The sequence below is a fragment of the Leopardus geoffroyi genome, chromosome C2 (assembly GCF_018350155.1).
Source record: "Leopardus geoffroyi isolate Oge1 chromosome C2, O.geoffroyi_Oge1_pat1.0, whole genome shotgun sequence".
NCBI lineage: Eukaryota > Metazoa > Chordata > Mammalia > Carnivora > Felidae > Leopardus > Leopardus geoffroyi.
In genome coordinates this window covers 108,530,668-108,551,598 of record NC_059333.1, presented here as the reverse complement: position 1 = coordinate 108,551,598, position 20,931 = coordinate 108,530,668, and the positions used below count along the sequence as shown (strand labels likewise).

At 40.1% G+C, this 20,931-nt stretch overlaps 1 protein-coding gene and 1 long non-coding RNA gene across 2 annotated transcripts; one reads left to right on the top strand and one right to left on the bottom strand.

Moving 5' to 3' along the window:
• Positions 1-1,940: 1,940 nt before the first annotated feature.
• Positions 1,941-13,438, bottom strand: SSR3 (signal sequence receptor subunit 3). Its single transcript, XM_045503174.1, has 5 exons — positions 13,198-13,438; positions 11,894-12,020; positions 7,361-7,459; positions 2,932-3,063; positions 1,941-2,213 (listed from the first exon to the last, which is right to left on the bottom strand). The coding sequence occupies exons 1-5, from the start codon at positions 13,328-13,330 to the stop codon at positions 2,147-2,149; spliced, it is 558 nt and encodes a 185-aa protein (XP_045359130.1). The 5' UTR covers positions 13,331-13,438; the 3' UTR covers positions 1,941-2,146.
• On the top strand, positions 13,393-13,865 carry LOC123611352. The gene is made up of 2 exons (XR_006718612.1): positions 13,393-13,487; positions 13,640-13,865. It is a non-coding gene; the product is annotated as an uncharacterized LOC123611352 (long non-coding RNA).
• The last annotated feature ends 7,066 nt before the right edge of the window (positions 13,866-20,931 follow it).

Sequence of the window (20,931 nt, the reverse complement as noted above, 5' to 3'; positions counted from 1 at the left end):
ATGAAAATTGGCAATGTGAGTATATACCTTACAAACTTATGCATAGAAATCTAACAGTATAGAAAGAAATTATCAGAACCAAAAAATGCTATAGGTAAAATTCAAGACAAAACCAAATTTTGCTTATATGCTTTTCTACAAATTACTCAGTTTATGAACTCAAGAAACATTCTATTAAGAATATTAAACCGATGCCCTTTTTCACCACCCTATTGTAAGTATGGCACACGGTATTGTAAGAATGGTGGCAATTTTCCCCCCTTCTACACAGACACTGACATCTAGTGGCAATTCTCTACCAGCAATTAAAGAAAAAAAAATACTTGACCCAGCTGATAGTAGACCCTGATGGTTTGTCAAATAAGCAAATGCATTTAATACACAAATTCCATGCCACCAAACTACTGACCCCTTATTTATCTACAAGAAAAGTTAGCATAGTAAGAAAAACAAACCTCCTACGTCTTTCACTACTTTGCAAATGACTCTCTGGCAACTTCCCTGTTCGTTCCATATTATCCAGTGACAGTACTATGGATAATGATGCACCAAATAAGTTGCAAACTTCTAGAAGCAATGAGGAAATATAATCCTCAATGAAGACAATGATGATGTAAGTCACTAAGCAAATGTGCTCCTGCCCCTGTCCTCCTTCCAAGTTCTTAGATGTGGGCCTACCAAAAATATCCAATAGCACAGAAGATGAACTTCTGAGGAACACTTTTCTATAAAGTTATAACAAAACAGCAAATATTTACAACATTCACCTTAAACTTAGAAATGGAAACTAAAGATTAAAAGTAAGGTTAGAAATTAGGGATAGGGTATTTCTTTTGAAGTACTGTTTGTTCTTTTGAAATTACTGGGTGTGGTCAAAGTTATAAGAATATGAACCTGTATCACTTGTGATTCCATAACCTTTTAAGTATTACAGGTTAAAAAGCTTCCCAAACTTCTTCAAATCATGGCACGCACCAGAAAAATTGTAATTATCCCTGCACACACTGGTTAAAAAGTGCAAGAGACTGCTCTTGGCTAGACCCAGGGGTGAAGAGGTTAATGTGAAGAGGTTCTGCTCATAATCGATAGGAACCTGTGGACCAAGGGGTCAAATTTATCAAGGTCCTAATGGAAAAATGCTGACAAGCACTAAAACCACCACAATTCCTTGGAGAGTTCTTAGAATTCTGGAACTAAGACCATAAATATTACTTTGGCCTTTCACACATCAATATTCAGGAAAGTAGTTCTCTACTGAACATTCCTCTAGTGGTGTGAGACCCTAGTCAAGGAACACAATGACTCCAGTCTCTTAACAAGTCAAACCAACATGGTAGTGTTGAGCTGACCTCCCTGGCCACCCAAGACCAAAACTATAGAGTGAACAGTATATGCTTTAATCCCACAGGACTACCCTCGTATGCCTGTCCACTATTTTTAGCCTATTGCCTTGGCTGCCTTTCTTCTGTAAGAAAGACAGACAGACAGACAGAAAGACAGAGAGAGAGGGAGAAAGAAAGAGAGAAAGAGAGAAAGAGAGAGAGAGAAAGAGAGAGAGAGAGAAAGAAAGAAAGAAAGAAAGAGAAAGAAGCAAGCAAACAAATTTTTCCACAAGTTTCTCTTCCCCAAGTTGGAGACACCTTGTTTTTAACTTTGAGTTATTTCAAATCACAAATTCAGAGACTGGTAAACATGAGGCTTCTGTTCAATCCCCAGGGGAAAGGATTCATTCTGATATTTATGGTTCAAAAAAAGTTGTAATATTGTGGTTAGAACACAGAGAACCAGTTATTAACTTCTTGCTACTATTATAAATAACAGCTCAGTCCAGGTTACTGTGACCTCTGACAGATCAAGGAAACAAGTTATTTTCTCCTCTTGTGATTACAGCACACTGCATGACACTTTTTACCTTTTAATAAATGTCCTGGTACTCGGAGTTTCCTTTCCAATTCCTTTAATTTCAACAATCTGTCAAAAAGAGCCAATACACAAATACTGAATTACATTTTGTTGTGTTTTTCAAACCCTCAAACTGCAGACTATAAAAACATCTTGTGTGTCTCTCACTCTGACCACCCTGCTACTTTTCCATATACCACAGGCCACCCGTAGATATGAAGCCAGGGGGCAAAGCGGACATGGTCTACTTGGAGCCAGTAGACAGGAGGGCGATGAGGCCTGATGAAGCACTTATGGACAAAATATAGTTCCTGTAAAAATTTAATGTTAAGGAAAAATTAAAAGCCCAAAAGCAGTTCAACAAAACAAAAAGAGCCCATCTCTATGGAATGCAGTTTCCCTCCTGACACTATGAAATGACAATGATGTGCAGTCCCATTGTCTGCAAATACAATTTACAGAAGACTATAAAGAATGAAGAGCATTCACAGGAAATGTGTCCCAATTTTAAAAACACTTGAGCCAGAAACCTAGAACACATCACAAAGAAAACATCTGAATTCCATTTAACCTAAAGGAGAAGAGCTAATCAAAGAATATGAGCAGGAAGAAGAAACTTATCCTTGTTCCCCCCAAGAGCAAAGGAAAAAGAAGTCTCCCCCGCCCAGCAGTGTTTTGGCTACAGCTGGCGTGTGAAAGCAAAGAGGCTGTGAAAGTTCAGAGCTACTCTCAGTCACTGAACTGGACTGTTCGGGGAAAACCACTCTAGTATTCCCAGAAGATTCAAGTTGGAAGTGTCTGCTGTTTTATTACATCAAAAACTCCACCTGTTGGGGTGCCTGGGTGGTTCAGTCAGTTAAGCATCTGACTCGGTCTCGGCTGAGGTCACAATCTCATGAGTTCGAGCTATTTAGTGGACCGATTCCCTAGACAGTTTTTCTTTATAGTAAAATACTCAGGCAAATCAAAACCAAAATGAACTACTGCTTCTAGACGTCGAAAAATGCTAAGCAACCTTTAAAAGGATACACTGTGGGGTTGAAGTTCTTCAATATAAAGAAGGAGGCAACAATGACCAAGACCAGGAATAGGGTGTTGTTATAGAAGATGGAAAATGTTGTAGCTTCATAATCGGCAACTTCATTCTTCTTCCACAAGATTCTGCAGACAAACAAATCAAGTTTATAAATATGTATTATAATATTTTATATGCCACATGGCTCTAGTTCACTGTAAGTTTTTCCTTAAGCATTCTGAACAGAATGTGTTTTTAATATTTAATTTAATCAGCACTGTGCCCCTTTTCCTACTGAAAAAGGTATTTTACTCAATGAAAATAGCTGCTGGGTGTATTACCTTTTCTCCCAGGCAGTCAGAGCTTTGCAGGAAGGGACAGATTAATTATAATTGGCCTGGTTTCATCAACAGCCTAAAGAGACATCTTTCTCTAGGTCCTCACCTAAAACAAATTCCATGATCAGTAGCCAGATGAAGCTTTCCTGGCTGTTTGCTGGCTTGAGACTCTCAATAGCCTACAGATTTCAGCCTTCAATATTACAACCAGCTGTGGCTCACAGAAGCCGACTTCTTTGCAAACGCCGTTAGCCACCTTTAGATAATTCAGACAAGTAATCTGCTTGATCATTAGGAGGATTTTTAAATTTTTTTATTTAATCCACTTTATTATAGTTTATTAATTTATTAAAATTTTATCAACCTTTTCGTTTACTTCTTCACACAAGCAGCAGGAAATTCCAGATGGCCTGTGAATAAGGGAGCCTTTATTCCACCTGGTTAGTTAACTTTGTAAAGCAATTTTTAAAAGGATAGGCTGTGACTAGTAGGATGTGAAATCAACAGGGTGGATTCAACACTCAGGGACAACAACTGAGTGGGCTGAGACGCACATTAAAATAGAAAAATATCAAGTATATGGATAATTAGATAATTATCTTAGATAATTATCATTTTTTGAAATATTTGCATATGTGCATGTTTGAGTGTATTTGGTCAAAAGATAAAGTATTTTACTGTGGATCATTATCAAAAAGGCTGAAAGCCATCACCACTGACGCTTTATCCTCCCAAAAGATATATACTATTCCGGGGCCAGATGATCCCCTCCACCAATCCTAAGGACAGCACTATGGCTAATGTCCCTGGCAACTCCTACATTTGATTCACCAAATGTTCTAATACAAAGTCAACAAGCTTGACAGTAAAGGAGTTAAATGAGATAAACTATCTTTATCACAAGAAGTTTGTGGTCTCAAACATAAATGCCATAGTTCCTTAATTCTATGGATAGAGTCAACCTAATAAAACTTCTATTTAAGTTTGGGAGAAGTGAAAGACACTACATTAAATGCACAGCCATCAACTCTAATACACTTCCTGATTTCAGAGAAGTTTAAATATAAGTTTAAAAATATATAGGACTTGGAACTGGGAGGAAATACATTATACCATTTTAACAATGATCAAAGAAAACACCACCTCAGAAAGATGCAAAGGCCCAATGTGGTTTAATTCTAGAAAACACTCGAACAATTGCCTGTTTTTAAGACTGTGGCATAAGACCCAAAAAAGACAGGTTCCTTAAATAGGTTACTAGCATGCCTTCACTATGGTTGCTTAGATTATCCTACCTCCATCAGAGCATCTCTCCCTACCTCCCTGCCATGCCCTGACTCAAAACCATCTTCAAAAACAGTCTGGATGAAAGAAAGGGCTCAATCCTTCAGGTTGCCCCTGCTCCCAATATGACCAGGCATGACCAATACGCACTGTCTATCAGTGTATACACAGGATTGTCTTGGATAGCCTTCAGAACTTTTTCTACCCCATCCATATCCTGGTTCATTTAGGAAAAAAAATGAAGACCCTCAAATGCTGTCATCAGCAATAGTTCTGCCAAAACTTCACTGGTAAGAAATCTAGTTTGGGAGAGCACTCCCAAAGACTCATTTTTCCAAGGAACACTTCCTACAAGAGGAAGACTGAGAACTCAAGAACTGTTATCATCACATAATGCTAAATGACAGACCAAGAAAAAATAACACTCACATCCTGGGATAAATGTCAATGAACCTCTGATTCTCCTCAGCTGATCTCCAACCTTGAATGGATAGCAAAGCAGTTTCAAAGTGGCATGGAGTACCCATTCCAAATGACTGTAGATGGTAGCTTTGAGGTATACACATCTTAGGCAAAGAGGTGCTAATAGGCCTTCTCTTGAAACAACTTACTTTTGAGGGAGAAAAATGCTAGCTTTTTTTTTTTTTGAAAAACACTAGATCTTAGTGAGAGCCTTAGTCCCAGGTATCAGCGTCAATTTTGAGTAGAGACCTGGGTATAATTTTATCCGCTGTGGTTTCTAAGAGATGAATAGGAACAGCACAAATTTCCACTGATGACAGGAACAGAAACTTTATAATCCTCTGACACTCTGCATTTTATGTATCCACAAAACCTACCCTTCATTCTACTTTGAAATATCTGATCCAGCGAATGGCAAAGATATTTCATTTCCACTTCCAACTCTTCTTCGCTCAGAGTGACTACCTGACTACCATGCTGAGAAAAATTCTGAGACATATCCCAGGATCAAGAACACGTGCCAGACCAAATCAGGCAAGAGGAGACCCATTTGCCACCTCTGATATAATTCATCACCTAAAACGTACAGAGCTGTAACAAGCACTTTGAAAATGGGTAACTATGATGTATACTCCAATTTAAGAACCACTTTTCTAATAAATACTATAAATTCATTAAAAAGATTAAAAAAAAAATCCTAGATTCTCTAACCTCTAATACTACGCAAAAATTTACAATCAGAAAGCTATGCAGCCAGACCAAATTAAAGCTGCTCCCTGAAAAAAGGCCTTCATTGTCACTATTTTAATATTGTACCCTTCACAGGGCACATGGCTGGCTCAGTCAGTAGAGCATTCAACTCTTGATCTCAGGGTTGTGAGTTCAAGCCCCATGTTGGGTGTAGAGATTACTTAAAATAAATGATTAAAAACACACATATATATTGTACCCTTCAATTTTTACAAAGGATCTAGGAGATAACCATATCTATAACGTTTTAGTGGCTTTTCAAAACCACTGTAAAAGACATTGTTCGTTTAAGTTACTCAGCGTCCCTTAAATAAGGACCGACTTGATAAAGTCCTTCCAAGATTCAGTGCCAAGAAAGTTTCTTTTCAGAAGGACTTACATGCTGCTTCTCATCAGAAAATGAAAGTGTAGGGGCGCCTGGGTGGCGCAGTCGGTTAAGCGTCCGACTTCAGCCAGGTCACGATCTCGTGGTCCGTGAGTTCGAGCCCCGCGTCGGGCTCTGGGCTGATGGCTCAGAGCCTGGAGCCTGGTTCCGATTCTGTGTCTCCCTCTCTCTCTGCCCCTCCCCCGTTCATGCTCTGTCTCTCTCTGTCCCAAAAATAAATAAAAACGTGGAAAAAAAAAATTAAAAAAAAAAAAAAGAAAATGAAAGTGTAGGACCTCGGACGCTAACCCTGACACTTGGAAGCTCAGAGCGAAGTTCAATGCTCAACTGCTGTAACTAACTCCGAGGTCCTTATTCACCCATCTTTACTTTTAAATGGTTTCTGATCTTTCAAAATTGTACTGTTTGGTTTCATATGCACTTTAATATTGCAAGTCTCCACAAGGTCTTTCTGGAGCAAGGTGGGTTAAAAATTCCATTTCACAAAGCACTTTGCAGACACTAAAATTTAAGATCTATGAAAACCACCTCAACTTGTGACTGTATTAAGCCCATGTAACAACTCTTCGGCACAAGTTTATTCAATCATTCAGAGACTTCTGCTACTCAGCTATTAGACTATTAAGCCTTCTAAGAGCAGTTGGCACGAAAATTTGAGGGGTAAGGGCTAACAAATGTGGCACAGATTTGGGCAACAGGAGACAAACAGAGTTCTCTCTTTCCCAACCAATGCAGATAACCAAGAACTGGATGTCCCTAGGGAAGCTCAGGAACGGAAATACCACCACCTAAAAATGCTAACACACAATACAATGTAAACTCTTCAGACCCAGAGGGGTGAGGCAATGTGCTCAAGGTCTCACAGCTATCAAGTGGCAGAGCCAACACTGGATGAAGTTCTGCAAGCTCCTAAACTCCAGGAGAGCACTTACAAGTACAAAGTCTCAAGCCACACTGCCCGTGTTCTGTTTCCTCAAATGTAAAATGGAAATAATAGCCCTACCTCACATGGCTCTTTAAATGAGCTGTACGGAACACAAATAAAAGCATCTGGTGGTAGTAAAAATTCAAAATGTCAGTAACTGTCCTTCCATTATATCTTCTACAATATCAACGTTTAACCTCCTGCAATTCCATTATCCACATTCTCTAGGCAGAAACCAACACTTATTTTCTACAAAGTATCCCCAGTTTTGATTATCACCAACATTTTAGAAGTCAAACCTTTCATCCTTTTCCTTTCGAGACATCTTTCTATTATCAGCTTCAGAAAGTTTTCGAGTCACTTCTTTGGAAACTGCATCCTCCCTCTTCTGTGCTACTCTAGAAAATAAAAGAAAAAATGTTTCCACATGCTCCAGGAATGAACATCACACTATCTGAAACACTCTGTACTCATATTTTATATTGGCAACTACACGATACTTTACATTTCAAGAAATAATCTTGACAGAAAATTCCAAGTTTATTTTATTATAATAGCCAAATATTATAACAGAATTCAAGTATTTTAATAGCCAAATATAATAGAATTCAAGAACTTCTGAAATATAGTTTATTAGATATATGTTTTGAATTCTGCTTAAAAGGGTAGTTTTCCAGGGCTCTTGGGTGGCTCAGTCAGTTGAGTGTCCAACTCATGATTTCTATCATGATCCCAGGGTTGTGGGATGGAGCCCTGTGTAGGGCTGTGCACAGAGTAGGGCCTACTTAAGATTCTCTCCCTCCCCCTCTCGCCCCTCCCCTTGCTTGCACACTCTCTTGCTCTCGAAAAAAAAAAGGGGGGGGGGGATAATTTTCCAAAGTTTAGGTATTTAATGGGTAAACAAGTCAAATGCATTTATAAATTATTGTAACCCCATTTTGTTTATTTGTTAAATTTATTTGTTCAACAAATAAATTTGGTAAGGTATTAGCAAATGATATATGATTTCAATTCCAGTAAATAAAACTAGGCTTAAAAAAAAACAAAGGAGAATTAGGGAAATAACACCTGTAACATATTAAAGTAATGCTTTTAACTCCACTCCAGAGTCTAATTTCACTAAAAATGATACCACATGAGGGATTAACCATAGCACTTGTAATTAAATGAACCACTGGTTGTATCAAAAGATAATATATTATCAGCCAGAAAAGGCTAGAAGTGGTATTCAAAAGATCAGATCAGGGGTGCTTGGGTGGCTCAGTCAGTTGAGTGATGGACTCTTGATTTCAGTTCAAGTCATGATCTCATGGTTTGTGAGTTCAAGTCCCAATTGGGCTCTGCACTATCAGTGCAGAACCTGCTTGGGATTCTCTCTCTCCCTCTTTCTCTGCCCCTCCCTACTCATGCGCTTTCTCTTGCAAAAAATAAATATTAAAAAAAATTTTTTTTAAATATCAGATCAGAATCTTCAGTGACAAGCCAAACAAAAAATTAAAATGTATATTCATTTGAAAATCTGTAAGGTGAACTTTATGAGATTGCTAGTGAAAGAGAGGATAAAATTTAACCTATCATAAAATGCAAAAAGCCTGCCAAAGTTTATGACATGTAAATTCAATATGGTATATTTTTGATAATATAGGAGACACTGGTTAGCCATAAATATAGAAGAACTGATATAAGCAAAATATACCAACAGTCCCACTATGAAAATGTCCAACATGATACTGAGATGTATTAAAAGCAACAGGATGTGGAACATAGAAATCTGTTCACTCTATGTTCAATTAATTAATTCCTTGTTACTGTGCTATATTTAGTTCTGGTCAGTGTATCAAGGAAAGATGTGGAGAAATTAGGATGGATCCCTGAAAAGAAAGCCCAAGATCATTCAAGGCAATAGTTCTCAACATTTCTTTAACCACAGGGCTTCTGGGATACAAATTAAACACAAATTCCCAACTTCACTTGATTCATTATGTAAAAGTCCTGCTCTTAAGGGCAGAGACTCTGATCTCTGAACTTCTTTAGCAAACCAACTTCAAGTGTTTCTTGAACTTCACATAAGACCACTTTTTCTAAGGCCAGCTGATAAGAAATGGATGTGGTTTACAGCAGAAACCTTTCTGAGATGAACAGAAAGAAAAAAATACACACAAGTATGTGTGTACGTACGTACACACACACACACACACACACACACACACACACACACACACCATCAGGATGCTAGGACACAGGAACAAACTATTTGCAAAAGAGTTAGCTACCTCCAAGTGTCTTTAGGACAGATCATCTGTCCATAGGACAAATCATCTCAAAGAGACCAAACCAGATTAACCAGTTAATTTCTCTTCTATATTCACCTAACAAACATATAACAACCTGTCAGGTTTATTATAACTCAAAAAGAAGCTCTATTCTCTTAGGGCTCTTAAAAAATAAATCTCCCGCGGAACTGAACGCTCTGAAACAAAACGAGGGTCACTCCAGTGGCCCAGCAATCAGCCAAATGAGAGGACCTGCAAAATCAACTGTTTTTCTTCTATTATTTTTTATCTATTTTAGAACCTCTCCAGAAAAAAAGAAAAATACCATCTATTTAATTTTTTATTTTTTTGTTTACATTTATTTATTTTTGAGAGACAGAGCATGAGCAGGGGAGGGGCAGAGGGAGAGGGAGACACAGAATAGGAAGCAGGCTCCAGACTCCAAGCTGTCAGCAAGGCTGACAGGGTCTCGAACCCAAGAACGGTGAGATCATGAGCCGAAGTTGGACGCCCAACCGACTGAGCCGCCCAGGCACCCCCCATCTATTTAATTTCTTAAAGAAAAACATCTTTGCAAACATTTTAAGTCATTCCACCTCAAAAAAAATTCCTATAGGCTCTCACCCTCAATGTCTCTGACACTGCACATAAACATTTGTTATGTGCTCAACACTATATACTTAACATATTATCCATGTTATCATATTTAATCCTCACCATCTATGAGGCACCATTAGTATCCCCATTTTACATCTCAGGAATCCAACGACTAAAAAGATGAAATGTGTGCCAAAGGCTATATATTTAAGAACAGCAGAACTGGGGTGGCTAACCCCAGTTAACCGGGTGGCTCAGCCAGTTAAGCATCAGACTCTTGATTTCAGCTGTCAGGATCTTGCAGTTTGTGAGATCAAGCCCCGTGGCCGGCTCCACACGGGCGGCGAGGAACCTGCTTGGGATTCTCTCTTTCCCTCTCTGCTCCTCTCTCTCAAAAATAAAGAAATAAAGTTAAAAAACAAAAAAACAAAAAAACAAAACAAAAAAAAAACAACTGGGACTGGAATCCAGATTGTCAACACATAAGCTATCTTCCCTCTCCTACGAACAGCTACCCATACTCTGCCTCTTCCTGGGTCTTTGAGCTTTGATGCACCTTGTAAATCTGTAGGAGTTCCAATGTGAGTGGCAGGATTTAATATTAAATCAAAACTACAATTAAAGAAAACAATTCCACTATGAGAGAACCTATGAAATCAAGTCAGTAAGTCATTGAAATTTTACTGAGCTAAATGTACCGTTAACTGTTGTAAGGGACATAAAAGACATGGCAGTGGCCCTTAAGAAGCCTAAAGCAGAAATGAGAAGGTAAAAAGACCGTTAATTTTAATTCCAAAAAGGTTAATGAAAAATAATACCCAAAACAAGTCAAAAGATGTCAAGTCTCAAAGAACTGAATTCCAAGGACATCACAAAGCATGGGTCATACAGGGTGCCCAGGTCTGAGGCCTTCGCTATCCACAGATGGCCACGCCTCACGAGAAAGACAGCCCAGAACATCAGAGTCCAAGGTGGGCTGAAACCGGAATGGCAGTTGGTGAAGAGGGCTGCCAAGCAGAAAGATGACAAAGATGATCACTCTGCTGGTCTAGCAGAAAGGCAGTCACACAAACTTGAGCTCCTATGGGTCCGGAACAGCAGCAGAAAAGCTCTTGAAGCCACTTTCAGCCACTGAGACCATTTCTGGGCTTCTTACAATAAATCCCTGTTAATTAAGATCATCTAAACATGTTTCTATTCCTTGTCACCCCAAGCCTAACATACGGACAACAAACTTAGAATTCATATTATGTGTGATCCTAAGATAGAGGAAATAGGAGACTCTTTTACATTTTCACACACTTAGAAGAAAAACTGTAATTAGCATTAAATCTGTCAGAGTTAAAAAAAAAAAAAAAAAGACCATTTCTTCATGTCCAAAAGTAGTACATGGAGAACTCAGAACTATTCTTTGCAGAAAGAATTCCATTTGGCTTCAGAAATGTTAACTTACTTACTTGGTGGTTTGTTTTTCTGATGAAGTTTATTTACTTATTTTGAGAGAGAGAGAGAGAGAGGGTGCGCATGCATGAGGAAGGGGCAGAGAGAGGGAGAGGGGCATTGAGGAGAGAATCCCAAGCAGGTTCTGCTGAGCAGAGCTTGATATGGGTCTCAATCTCATGACGGCAAGATCACGACCTGAGCGTATGTTAAGAGTCACACATTTAAACAAGTGAGTCACCCAGTTGCTCCTGTTTTTCTGATAAACCCCATGATTAAGGCTAGTGCTTAACTGTTCGAATGTCTCCCTCAAAACCTACTTGCGAAACAATGTCAGAAGCATGGTCTCTGCTTCACTTAGTTAATAATTCTTTATAGCATTAGTATGCCTCCCCCCCGCCCCAGCATATACAGCTCCAATTGATACTTCTTGAAAACAAGACATACAAATGGTCTTTAAGACATTCTTCTATATAAAAGTGCAACACGTAATATATACTTCAACTTGAGAAATATACTTACTTGTGCTTGAGAACAAATTTCACATTTTTGTATGCAAAGGCTACCAAATAAGTGCTTACTAGGGTCATCACACTATAGAGAACGGCAGACTGAATAAGATCCATATGCCATATTCGCCAATATAACCCTGAATGAAGATAGAAGGGAAGGGTACAAAAAGGAACAAAACATTACCACCCAGCTACAAAGGCCTGCTCAATTAATTACAGTTAAGCCTATAAAATAGAGTCCAGGTTAGGAAATCCAATACGGTCAGTATATGTGGATCTTTAGAAGTGATAAAGTTACAGTCTCAAACTTTCCCAGCTCAGAAAACTTTAAAAACAGAACCTTCCCATTACTAGTCCAAATGAGATTTCTGCTTCTTCTGAAATGAGAATAAACTCAGGGGCAAAAACAAACACATAAAAATCACAATTCACACTTCCCGTTTCAATCAGCAAGGTATTATTACTATACTAAGTATACAGCTGTTCCAAAACACCACGTGCAGTCCCAAGCCATAGTTTACATGCTGACGTGGCTATATGAAATCAAGGAGGCACAGAGCTGCACGACACGTTAAAGGCACGATGGGATTTAAAAGGCCGAAAGAAAATAAACCTCGATTTAACTGCCTAACAAACGTGCAAGCAGGAGGAGAGACAGGAGATTCAAATCCGGGAACCCTGAGCTATAGAACCAACTTTGCCCAAGTATGCAAAATTCTTTCATCCAAGTGAGAATTCTAGAAATGACCTAATAGCATTAAAAAGCTTAAACCATTTAGAGCGCGGGCTCTTGGCACTGGTCCAAACTCTCTTACCAAATTAGGCAAACGACGTTCAGCAGCGTGAAATGTTTCACCTAAAGCTACAATTCTCGGGTCGAAGGTTAATGGGAATCTGACTCTCGCCTAATTCGTTAGTTTTTCCAAAATAATCAACGATAAAGTTTTAAAGCTCGTAACGGTAAACAACTGTGTGTGGGGGGAGGGGGGAACAGAGCAGGTCACACATGTTTGTAGCACAAAATCTTAATCCGGTCGTTTCCAGATTAGGGGCCGCCATCCCAGAACTAATGAATCACAATCTCTGGGAGTGGGTTCACAAGGGACTTTCCTGTGATGCCGCCCAGCCCCGTCCCCGACGAGAACACTGAGGCCCACAGAGGCTACACGCTTTCCCCGTGCTCTGGGAGAGCCGGAGCCAGCCGCGGGCTAAATGCCCAAGCACTCACTCCCGCCAGTCCGCCGGGCCCTGCCACGTCCCCGCCCAGCCCGACCCGCTGACGGCCTGCCCGGCCCGCCAGTTCCCGGCGCTTACAGATGGGGATAGCGGACACGATGAAGGCGTTCCCAAAGAAGAGCGCGGAGGACTTGGCCGAGAGGTTGCGGCTGAAATCCTGCAGGAGCAGGTCCTCCTCAGACTGCTGCTTGGAGCCGCCTTTGGGAGCCATGGTGGAGCCGAGCCTCGAGCCTGGAAAGCCGAGCTGGCTGACGCCGCTGGCACCGCCTCCGCGGTCGCCTTATCCACTGACGACCCGTCAGCGCTAAACGCGAGGCGGGACTCGGCGCGGAGCGGGAGCAAACTTCCCCAAGATTGGCCACCGCTATGTACGTTTCCCGGCGTGATTGGGCAAGAGGACCAGACTTCCGTATTCCTGGCCAGCCCCTTGGCTAGCCGGCTTCCTAAAGAAGGACGGGATTTGTAGTTTCGTGGGTGCTTTTTTTAATGAGCAAAACTTTATTGCCATTCCACTTCACAGGTGCCGTCACGCTTTCCAAGTCATTGGCGTTACAAACGAGGAAACTATTCGGGCCTCGAGTCATTCAGCCGGTCATTCAACAAACGTATACGGTTAGTATCTTCTGGGTATACCCAGCACTGGGGCACTGGAGGAGGAAGAGGAGAAAGATAAGTATGGATAAACACGTGTGAAATCCTTTCTTCTTTGCACATCCATTCTTTCATTAAATATCCTTAAAATCCTATGACATGCACCTCATTGTCCTCATTTTGCCGGTGAAGAACCTGAGGGTGAGAGACTGGCCGTGCTAGTCACCAGGGAGTAGTTGGCTCTTTAGAACAAAATAACAGGCTACCTTTTCACGAAAAAGAAGGCACTGTGGCTTTTAAGGAATTCGTGGTCTCACTGATGAATATTTAAAATGAGTCCAATACATTTACAAATTGCTACATTTTTATCACTTTATTTCGACTCAATCTTTGGAGTAATATGGTCTCCACAGCCATGCTAAATGAAACATGATGGTAAGAAAAGAACATGTTAGCTAGACAGGCCCCCTCTGAAGCTCAGAAAAAAATGAATATGCCTATTAAAACAGGTAGATACCATTTTTAACTCATTACATTATCACTTTTTCTTTAAAACATACTCAACCACTTCATATATAGAAACAACTTTCATCTACATTACTAGCATCAGACAGACTTCCCCAACCTTCAGCTTCCCTATCAACAGGTAAGCAGATCTTTCATCTAAATTTACTCCAAATTGCAGTTGACCTCCACGGTTTCCATTCTAATGGAGCTTTCTGTCTGTAACTCTTCAGTCTATTCTCTATAGAGGTACCCTAGTGAGTTTTCCTGAAATACAAATCTTTCATATAAATGCCAGAAGTGTTCATCTAATGACTTTTTCAGAAACTTAAAAGTATTCATTTAAAAATATCTGCATGGGATGCCTGGATGGCTCAGTCCTTTAAGCATCTGACTTTGGCTGAGGTCATGATCTTACATTTCATGATTTCTAGCCCTCAATCAGGCTCTCTGCTGTCAGCAGGGAGCCCACTTCAGGTCCTCTGTCCCCCTTTCTCTCTGCCCCTCCCCCACTTGTGCAAACTCACAATCTCTCTCTCAAAAATGAATAAACATTAAACAAAATTTTAATAAAAATAAAAATATCTGCACTATGTCCTTTTTAAATGGTAAAATGCTCTTTTTTTATGCAATCGTGATGATAGAGAAGAAACTCTTATTTCTCTTCAACCTACTCCCCTCTCTCTAAGTTTTTTCTACTGAAGTACATCACACCATTTTTCACACCCATTTGCTTAGGCTAAAATGCTAGTTTTCAACACTAATTCCTTTCTTTCCCTCTCCATCTGTGACCGATTCATCAGCAAAACCTTTTGGATCTGTATAACTAGATTTCTTGTTTGTTTTTATTTTTTTTTAATGTTTATTTTTACCCTCGAGTTAATTAGCATACAGTGTAGTCTTGGCTTCAGGAGTAGAATCCAGTGATTTATCTCTTACATATAACATTCAGTACCCATCCCAACATGTGCTTTCCTTAATGCCCATCACTCATTTTCCCCACTCTCCCACCCCCATCAACCCTCAATTTGTTTTCTGTATTTAAGTCTTTTATGCTTTGCTCCCTGTTTTTATCTTATTTTTCCTTCCCTTACCCTATGAACATCTGTTAAGTTTCTCAGATTCCACAGATGAGTGAAATCATGTGATGTCTGTATTTCTTTGACTGACTTATTCCACTTAGCATTATACCCTCCAGTTCCATCCACATTGTTGCAAATGGCAAGATTTCATTCTTTTTTTATCACCCCGTAGTATTCTGTTGTGTATGTATGTGTATACACACACACACACACACATATATGTGTGTGTATATATATACACCACATCTTCTTAATCCATTCATCAGTTGATGGACATTTGGGCTCTTTCCATAATTTGGCTATTGTTGATAGCACTGCTGTAAACATGGGGTGCTTATGCTCCTTCAAATCAGCATGTTTATTTATTTTTGAGAGAGAGAGGGAGAAAGAGAACTCAACCAGAGGAAGGGCAGAGATAGAGAAGGAGACAGAGAATCCCAAGCAGGCTCCACACTGTCAGCACAGAGCCTGATGTGGGGCTCAAACCCATGAACCTTGAGATCATGACCTGAGCCAAGATCCAGTTGGAGGCTTAACTGACTGAGCCACCCTTTTTTTTTTTTTTAGAGAGAACACAAGAGAGTGGGGGACAAGGGGCAGAGGGGAGGGGAGAGGGAGAGAGAGAGAGAGAGAGAGAGAGAGAGGGTGAGAGAGAGAGAAGCTTAAGCAGGCTTCATGTTCAGCGTGGAGCCATCACAGGGCTTGATCTCAGGATCACGAGATCATGACCAGAGCTAAAATCAAGAGTTGGAAGTTTAGTTGACTGAGCCACCCAGGTGCCCCTTTTTTGCTCTTTATAAACCAAGGATATGAAAAGATAAAAGATAAAATCAGAAAACTATAAGATCAAAAACGACAAAAATCATCAAGGTATTTAAAGGAAAAATCAGAAGAAAACAAACAATGATGAAATTAAAAAGAAATATACCTGAGAAAAATAGGAAAGATAAAAGTTTGAAATGTTAAGTAGATAAAACATGTTAAAGTTGAAATGATCAAAAGGAGCTGAGAATTAACACACTTTGTAAACCAAGAATAAAAACTAAAGATAATAAACAGAAAAGAATCTACACTAGTAGGAATTTAAATTTTTTATAGGGGTAAGGTAAAGAGATATGTAAGCAAGATGCTTATGACAGAGAAGGTTGTTTGGTGATGGTAACAACGAAGACATGAAAATAGCACCCTTGAAGTAGTGGAGCAGTGTCTTCGACCAAGTGCAATCTAGTTCTTTTTGAAGAACTGCAAAATCTAAAGATCATCTGTATATGGCATATGTGGCAATGGCACATTGGACAAGCAGAGTAACAGTCTGCTGAAAAACAGAAAGAAGGGTAGGCAAAAGTTCTATGCAAAGATCTGCAATATATTTTGGCCATTTCAATACAGTTCAACTCTATGAGGGAACCAGATGGACTTGATTCCATACCATCTTGATTATAATCTGTGACTTTAGGCTTAACAGTTCCATTGTATTCCTTCACACTTAGATTGGGGTGGGGGGGAGAGAAGGAGGGGGAAATTTAAAATATTATTTATTGCTGGGAGGAATATGGATAACAAATTTCTCTTGTCCACTACTGATGGCTTTCTGGAAGAAAATACAACAAGTTAAAAAATAATAGACTTTTCTTGTAACGGCCACTGCAAATTGCCTAGCCAGTAAAGAAAAACACAGCTTTCACTGGGACCTTATGAGAAATAACAGATGACTCATCATGGGCTACTCTGGGGTACGAGTGGAGAGGAAGAAGACCTCTATTATACAAAATCCATTTGAAATGCAAATATCATCATGGAAATGATTTTTGAAAGAGGAGATGATACACTTATTGGTATAATATTTTAGGTATAATATTTTAAAGTCCCACCTGAGAGATGATTTACTCAGCCAAATTACATATTTCAGGCACTGGTATGTGATTGAGTCATCGGTTCATCTATTCATTCAGCAAAGATTTATTGAGAAGGGTACTGTGCTAGAGCCTAGAAAGATCCAAATAACAATCATAATTATGATTATAATAACCAGTGTTAATATATTGAGTCTTTATTATACATCCAGCTCTATGCTAGGCTCTTCGTATGTCATCTAATTTAATTCTTCCAGCAACACTACGAGATATGTGTTATTATTATCCCTATTTCTCAGATGAAGAAACAGAGGCACAGATTGGTAAAGTAGCTTACCTAAGATCCCACAGCCAGTTATTGGTGGAGTCAAGTTATGAACCCCATGCAATATGATGCCAGTATGCACGCTCTTAACTACACAGGAGCTCTGGCCTCCTCTGTGCCAGCAGAATCTCAAGATGTAAGTGCCTTCCCCCCCTCCCCCACGAAGCCCTTTTTTTTAGCAAACAACCAAGGGTAGTTTCTTGTGTGCCAGTTGCCATGCAGAGTCATGTCGCACTGCACCTCTGGCCAGCACATCCTTGCATAAATAGGATCATGCCCCTAACACATAGGCAAACCTCAGTGAGCAAGCCTGGGCTCTCACAGTGGAGTCTGTCTCAAGGAGTGTGAAAATAAGATCGAAGGAAGAAACACGAATGTTAGAGGAGTACAGAAACAGAGCCAACTAAGAAGAGATGGGAACTGTAAACCGTAACTCACCAGCAGCCATAAATTAAAGAAAGGGAAATTAGAGAGATGCTCAAAGGGCCTCAGGGCTTTCTCATTTCCCTCTGTAAGCCTGAACAACACTACCAACACCTGCAGTGAAGCAAAAACACTCACTTTGGGGCACCTGGGTGGCTCAGTCAGTTGAGTGTCTAACTCTTGGTTTAGGCTCAGGTCACGATCTAAAGGTCTTGGGATGGAGCCCAGCATCAGGTTCTGCGTTGACAGCACAGAGCCTGCTTGGGATTCTCTGTCTCTCCCTCTCTCTCTGCCCCTCCCCTGCACTCTCTCTCTCTCCCCAAATAAATAAACTTAAAAAAATTAAAATAAATTTATAAATTTATAAAAATAAATTAAAAATAAATTTCACTTCAAAAGTGGAAAACAACTAGAAATACAGTAAAATAAATAATACAAACATATTTTACATACAAATGAAAACAGATGAATAATTGTACTCCACATAACTTATCCATTATTTATTGTCTCTTCCCCAAACTGTTTAAGACAAAGGTAACAAGATCAAATGCATACAAGATCCAGACAAGTAACCCTGACATAATAAGCTGGTCTCTGCCCAGCTTCCTGACACAGAACTCCTAAAATCCTTGGAATTACCTAAGTGATGGGGTGAGAGAAGGGTCTCACTTTTTTAAGCCTCTTTCAACCACACCTGAGTTTATGCTAATATGCTGGCTCTTCCAGAATGGGGGCTTATGGCTCTAGAAACCAAACTCGAGATTAGAGAATTGGAACTCCCAGCCCCACTCCACCATCACCTCTGGGTTCAGAGAGCCTCTGCTGGGAAGGTGGGGTGTCCAGAGAAATCACTGTAGCCCTGTGCCTTTGCCTGAATATTTTGCCCTTATGCATCTTTTCTATTTGGGTGTTCCAGAGTTGTATCCTTTATAATAAAGCAGTAAATCATAAGTAAAGCAATTTCCCGAGTTCTGGGAGCTATTCTTACAAATTATCAAACTGGAGGAGGGAGTTGTGGGAGTCCTTGATCTTAGCCAGTTAATCAGAAGCATAGATGGGACATAGACAACTTGGGATTTGAGATTAGCATCTGATGTGGGCTTTAGTTTTGTGAGACTCAACCCTTAACCTATGAGGTCTAACTCCAGGCAGTTAGTGTCAGAATTGAGTGAGGGGCTCCTGGGGGCCCAGTTGGCTAAGAGTCTGAGTCTTGATTTTGGCTCAAGTCATGATCTCAGTTTGTAAGATCAAGCCCCACAACAGGCTGCACTGACAACAGGGGGTCTGCTTGGGGTTCTCTCCCTCTCTCTCCATCCCTTCCCCTGCTCTCATGCACTCTCTCTCTCAAAATAAGTAGATAAGCATTAAAAAAAGAAAAAAAAACAGAATTGAGTGAAACTTTAGGACACCTATTTGGAGTCCACTGAAAATTAGAGAATAGCTTAGTGTGGAAAACCCACACATTGGTGTCAGAGTGTTGAAAGTAGAAGGAAATAGGTTTTTTCCTTTTATAACTGCAATAAGTGAATTGTGTAAGCCAAACACAACATGTTTGGGGGGTAATCTGCCCCATAAATTCCCAGATTTATGGAGACTTGAATGTATTCAATATAGGAGAAAAAAATTTCAAGGTGCTACAATGTGTGTGTTTTTCTACCCCACCAAGCAATTAACTCAGTTCTCCTCAGACACTGACCAAGGTGTTCCACAACCTGAACCCAATTCTGACACTATCAACCTGGAGATCATGCCAGATCCCTCGGGTTAAGGGCTCAGCCCCAGAAGACTGCCCCCACTTCAGATGCCAAACCAGCCATACATTGGAGGTTTTCATGACTCCCTCCTCAGGTTTGATTAATTTGCTAGAGCAGCTTACAGAACTCAGGAAAACAGTTTATTCACTAGATTACCAGTTTATTGAAAAGAATATTAAAGGCTACAAATGAACAAGATGAAAAGATACCTAGAGCAAGGTCCTGAACACAAGAGCTTCAGCCTCCATGGATTTAGGGGCTGGCATGGGGAAGGGTTCTGGCTCACCAACCTGGAAGCACTTCAAACCCCCCTCCTTTTGGGTTTTTAATGCAGGTTGCATTACACAGGCATGGTTGATTAAATCATTGGCTGCTGGTGATTGATTCAACCTCCAGCCCCTCACCTGTCCCCAGAGGTCAGGGGGGTGGGACTGAACGGTCTAACCCTCTAATCGTGATTGGTTCCCCAGGCAAGCAGCCCCCATTCTTGGTTTACCTAGTGACTTTTCCAAAAGTCATCAACATAACAAAAGACATTTTCATTGCTCTCCACACTTAGGAAATCACAATATCACTGGTGTAATGAAAAAAGCCTCACCATTCAGAAAGAAATGTTCCCATTTATAGAGAATGGTGGGGAATGTTGGCCCAGTAGGCTTGGCCCGGCCTCTTCTCCCATCCATCAAACACATACCCTGCCATTGACAGGAAATGTCTGCCAGCTGGGTTTTTTGGGTTTTGTTTTTTAAAAAAGATGGGGTCTTGAGAACTCTAAATGCTCACTTTACCGTAGAACAGATGTTTTCTTACATTTATTTATTTTGAGAGAGAGAGCGGGGGAGGGGCAGAAAGAGAGGAAGAGACAGAATCCCAAGCAGGTTGGTTCTGCACTGTCAGCCAAGAGCCTGATGTGGAGCTCGAACCCATGGATTGTGAGATCATGACCTGAGCTGAAATCAAGAGTCAGATGCCTAACTGACTGAGCCACCTAGGTGACCTTGTAGAACAGATTTTTACATCAAATGAAGCATTAAGACATTTGAGGGACAAGCATTTATCTTTGAGCTTGAGGTTTATGCTTTCCAAGATAAATATTGTTTTCCTTTTTAGCAAATACTGGTTGACCCATGTAAATTGGACACCGCCTCTGAAGCAGTCAGAAAATCCTGTTTCTTTTTTGCCTAAGGATATTCATAAACTCAGTTACTTTTTTAAGAAAATGATACACATCTACAGAAAATATATTATCTTAATATCCACAGATAGAGGCCATAATACTT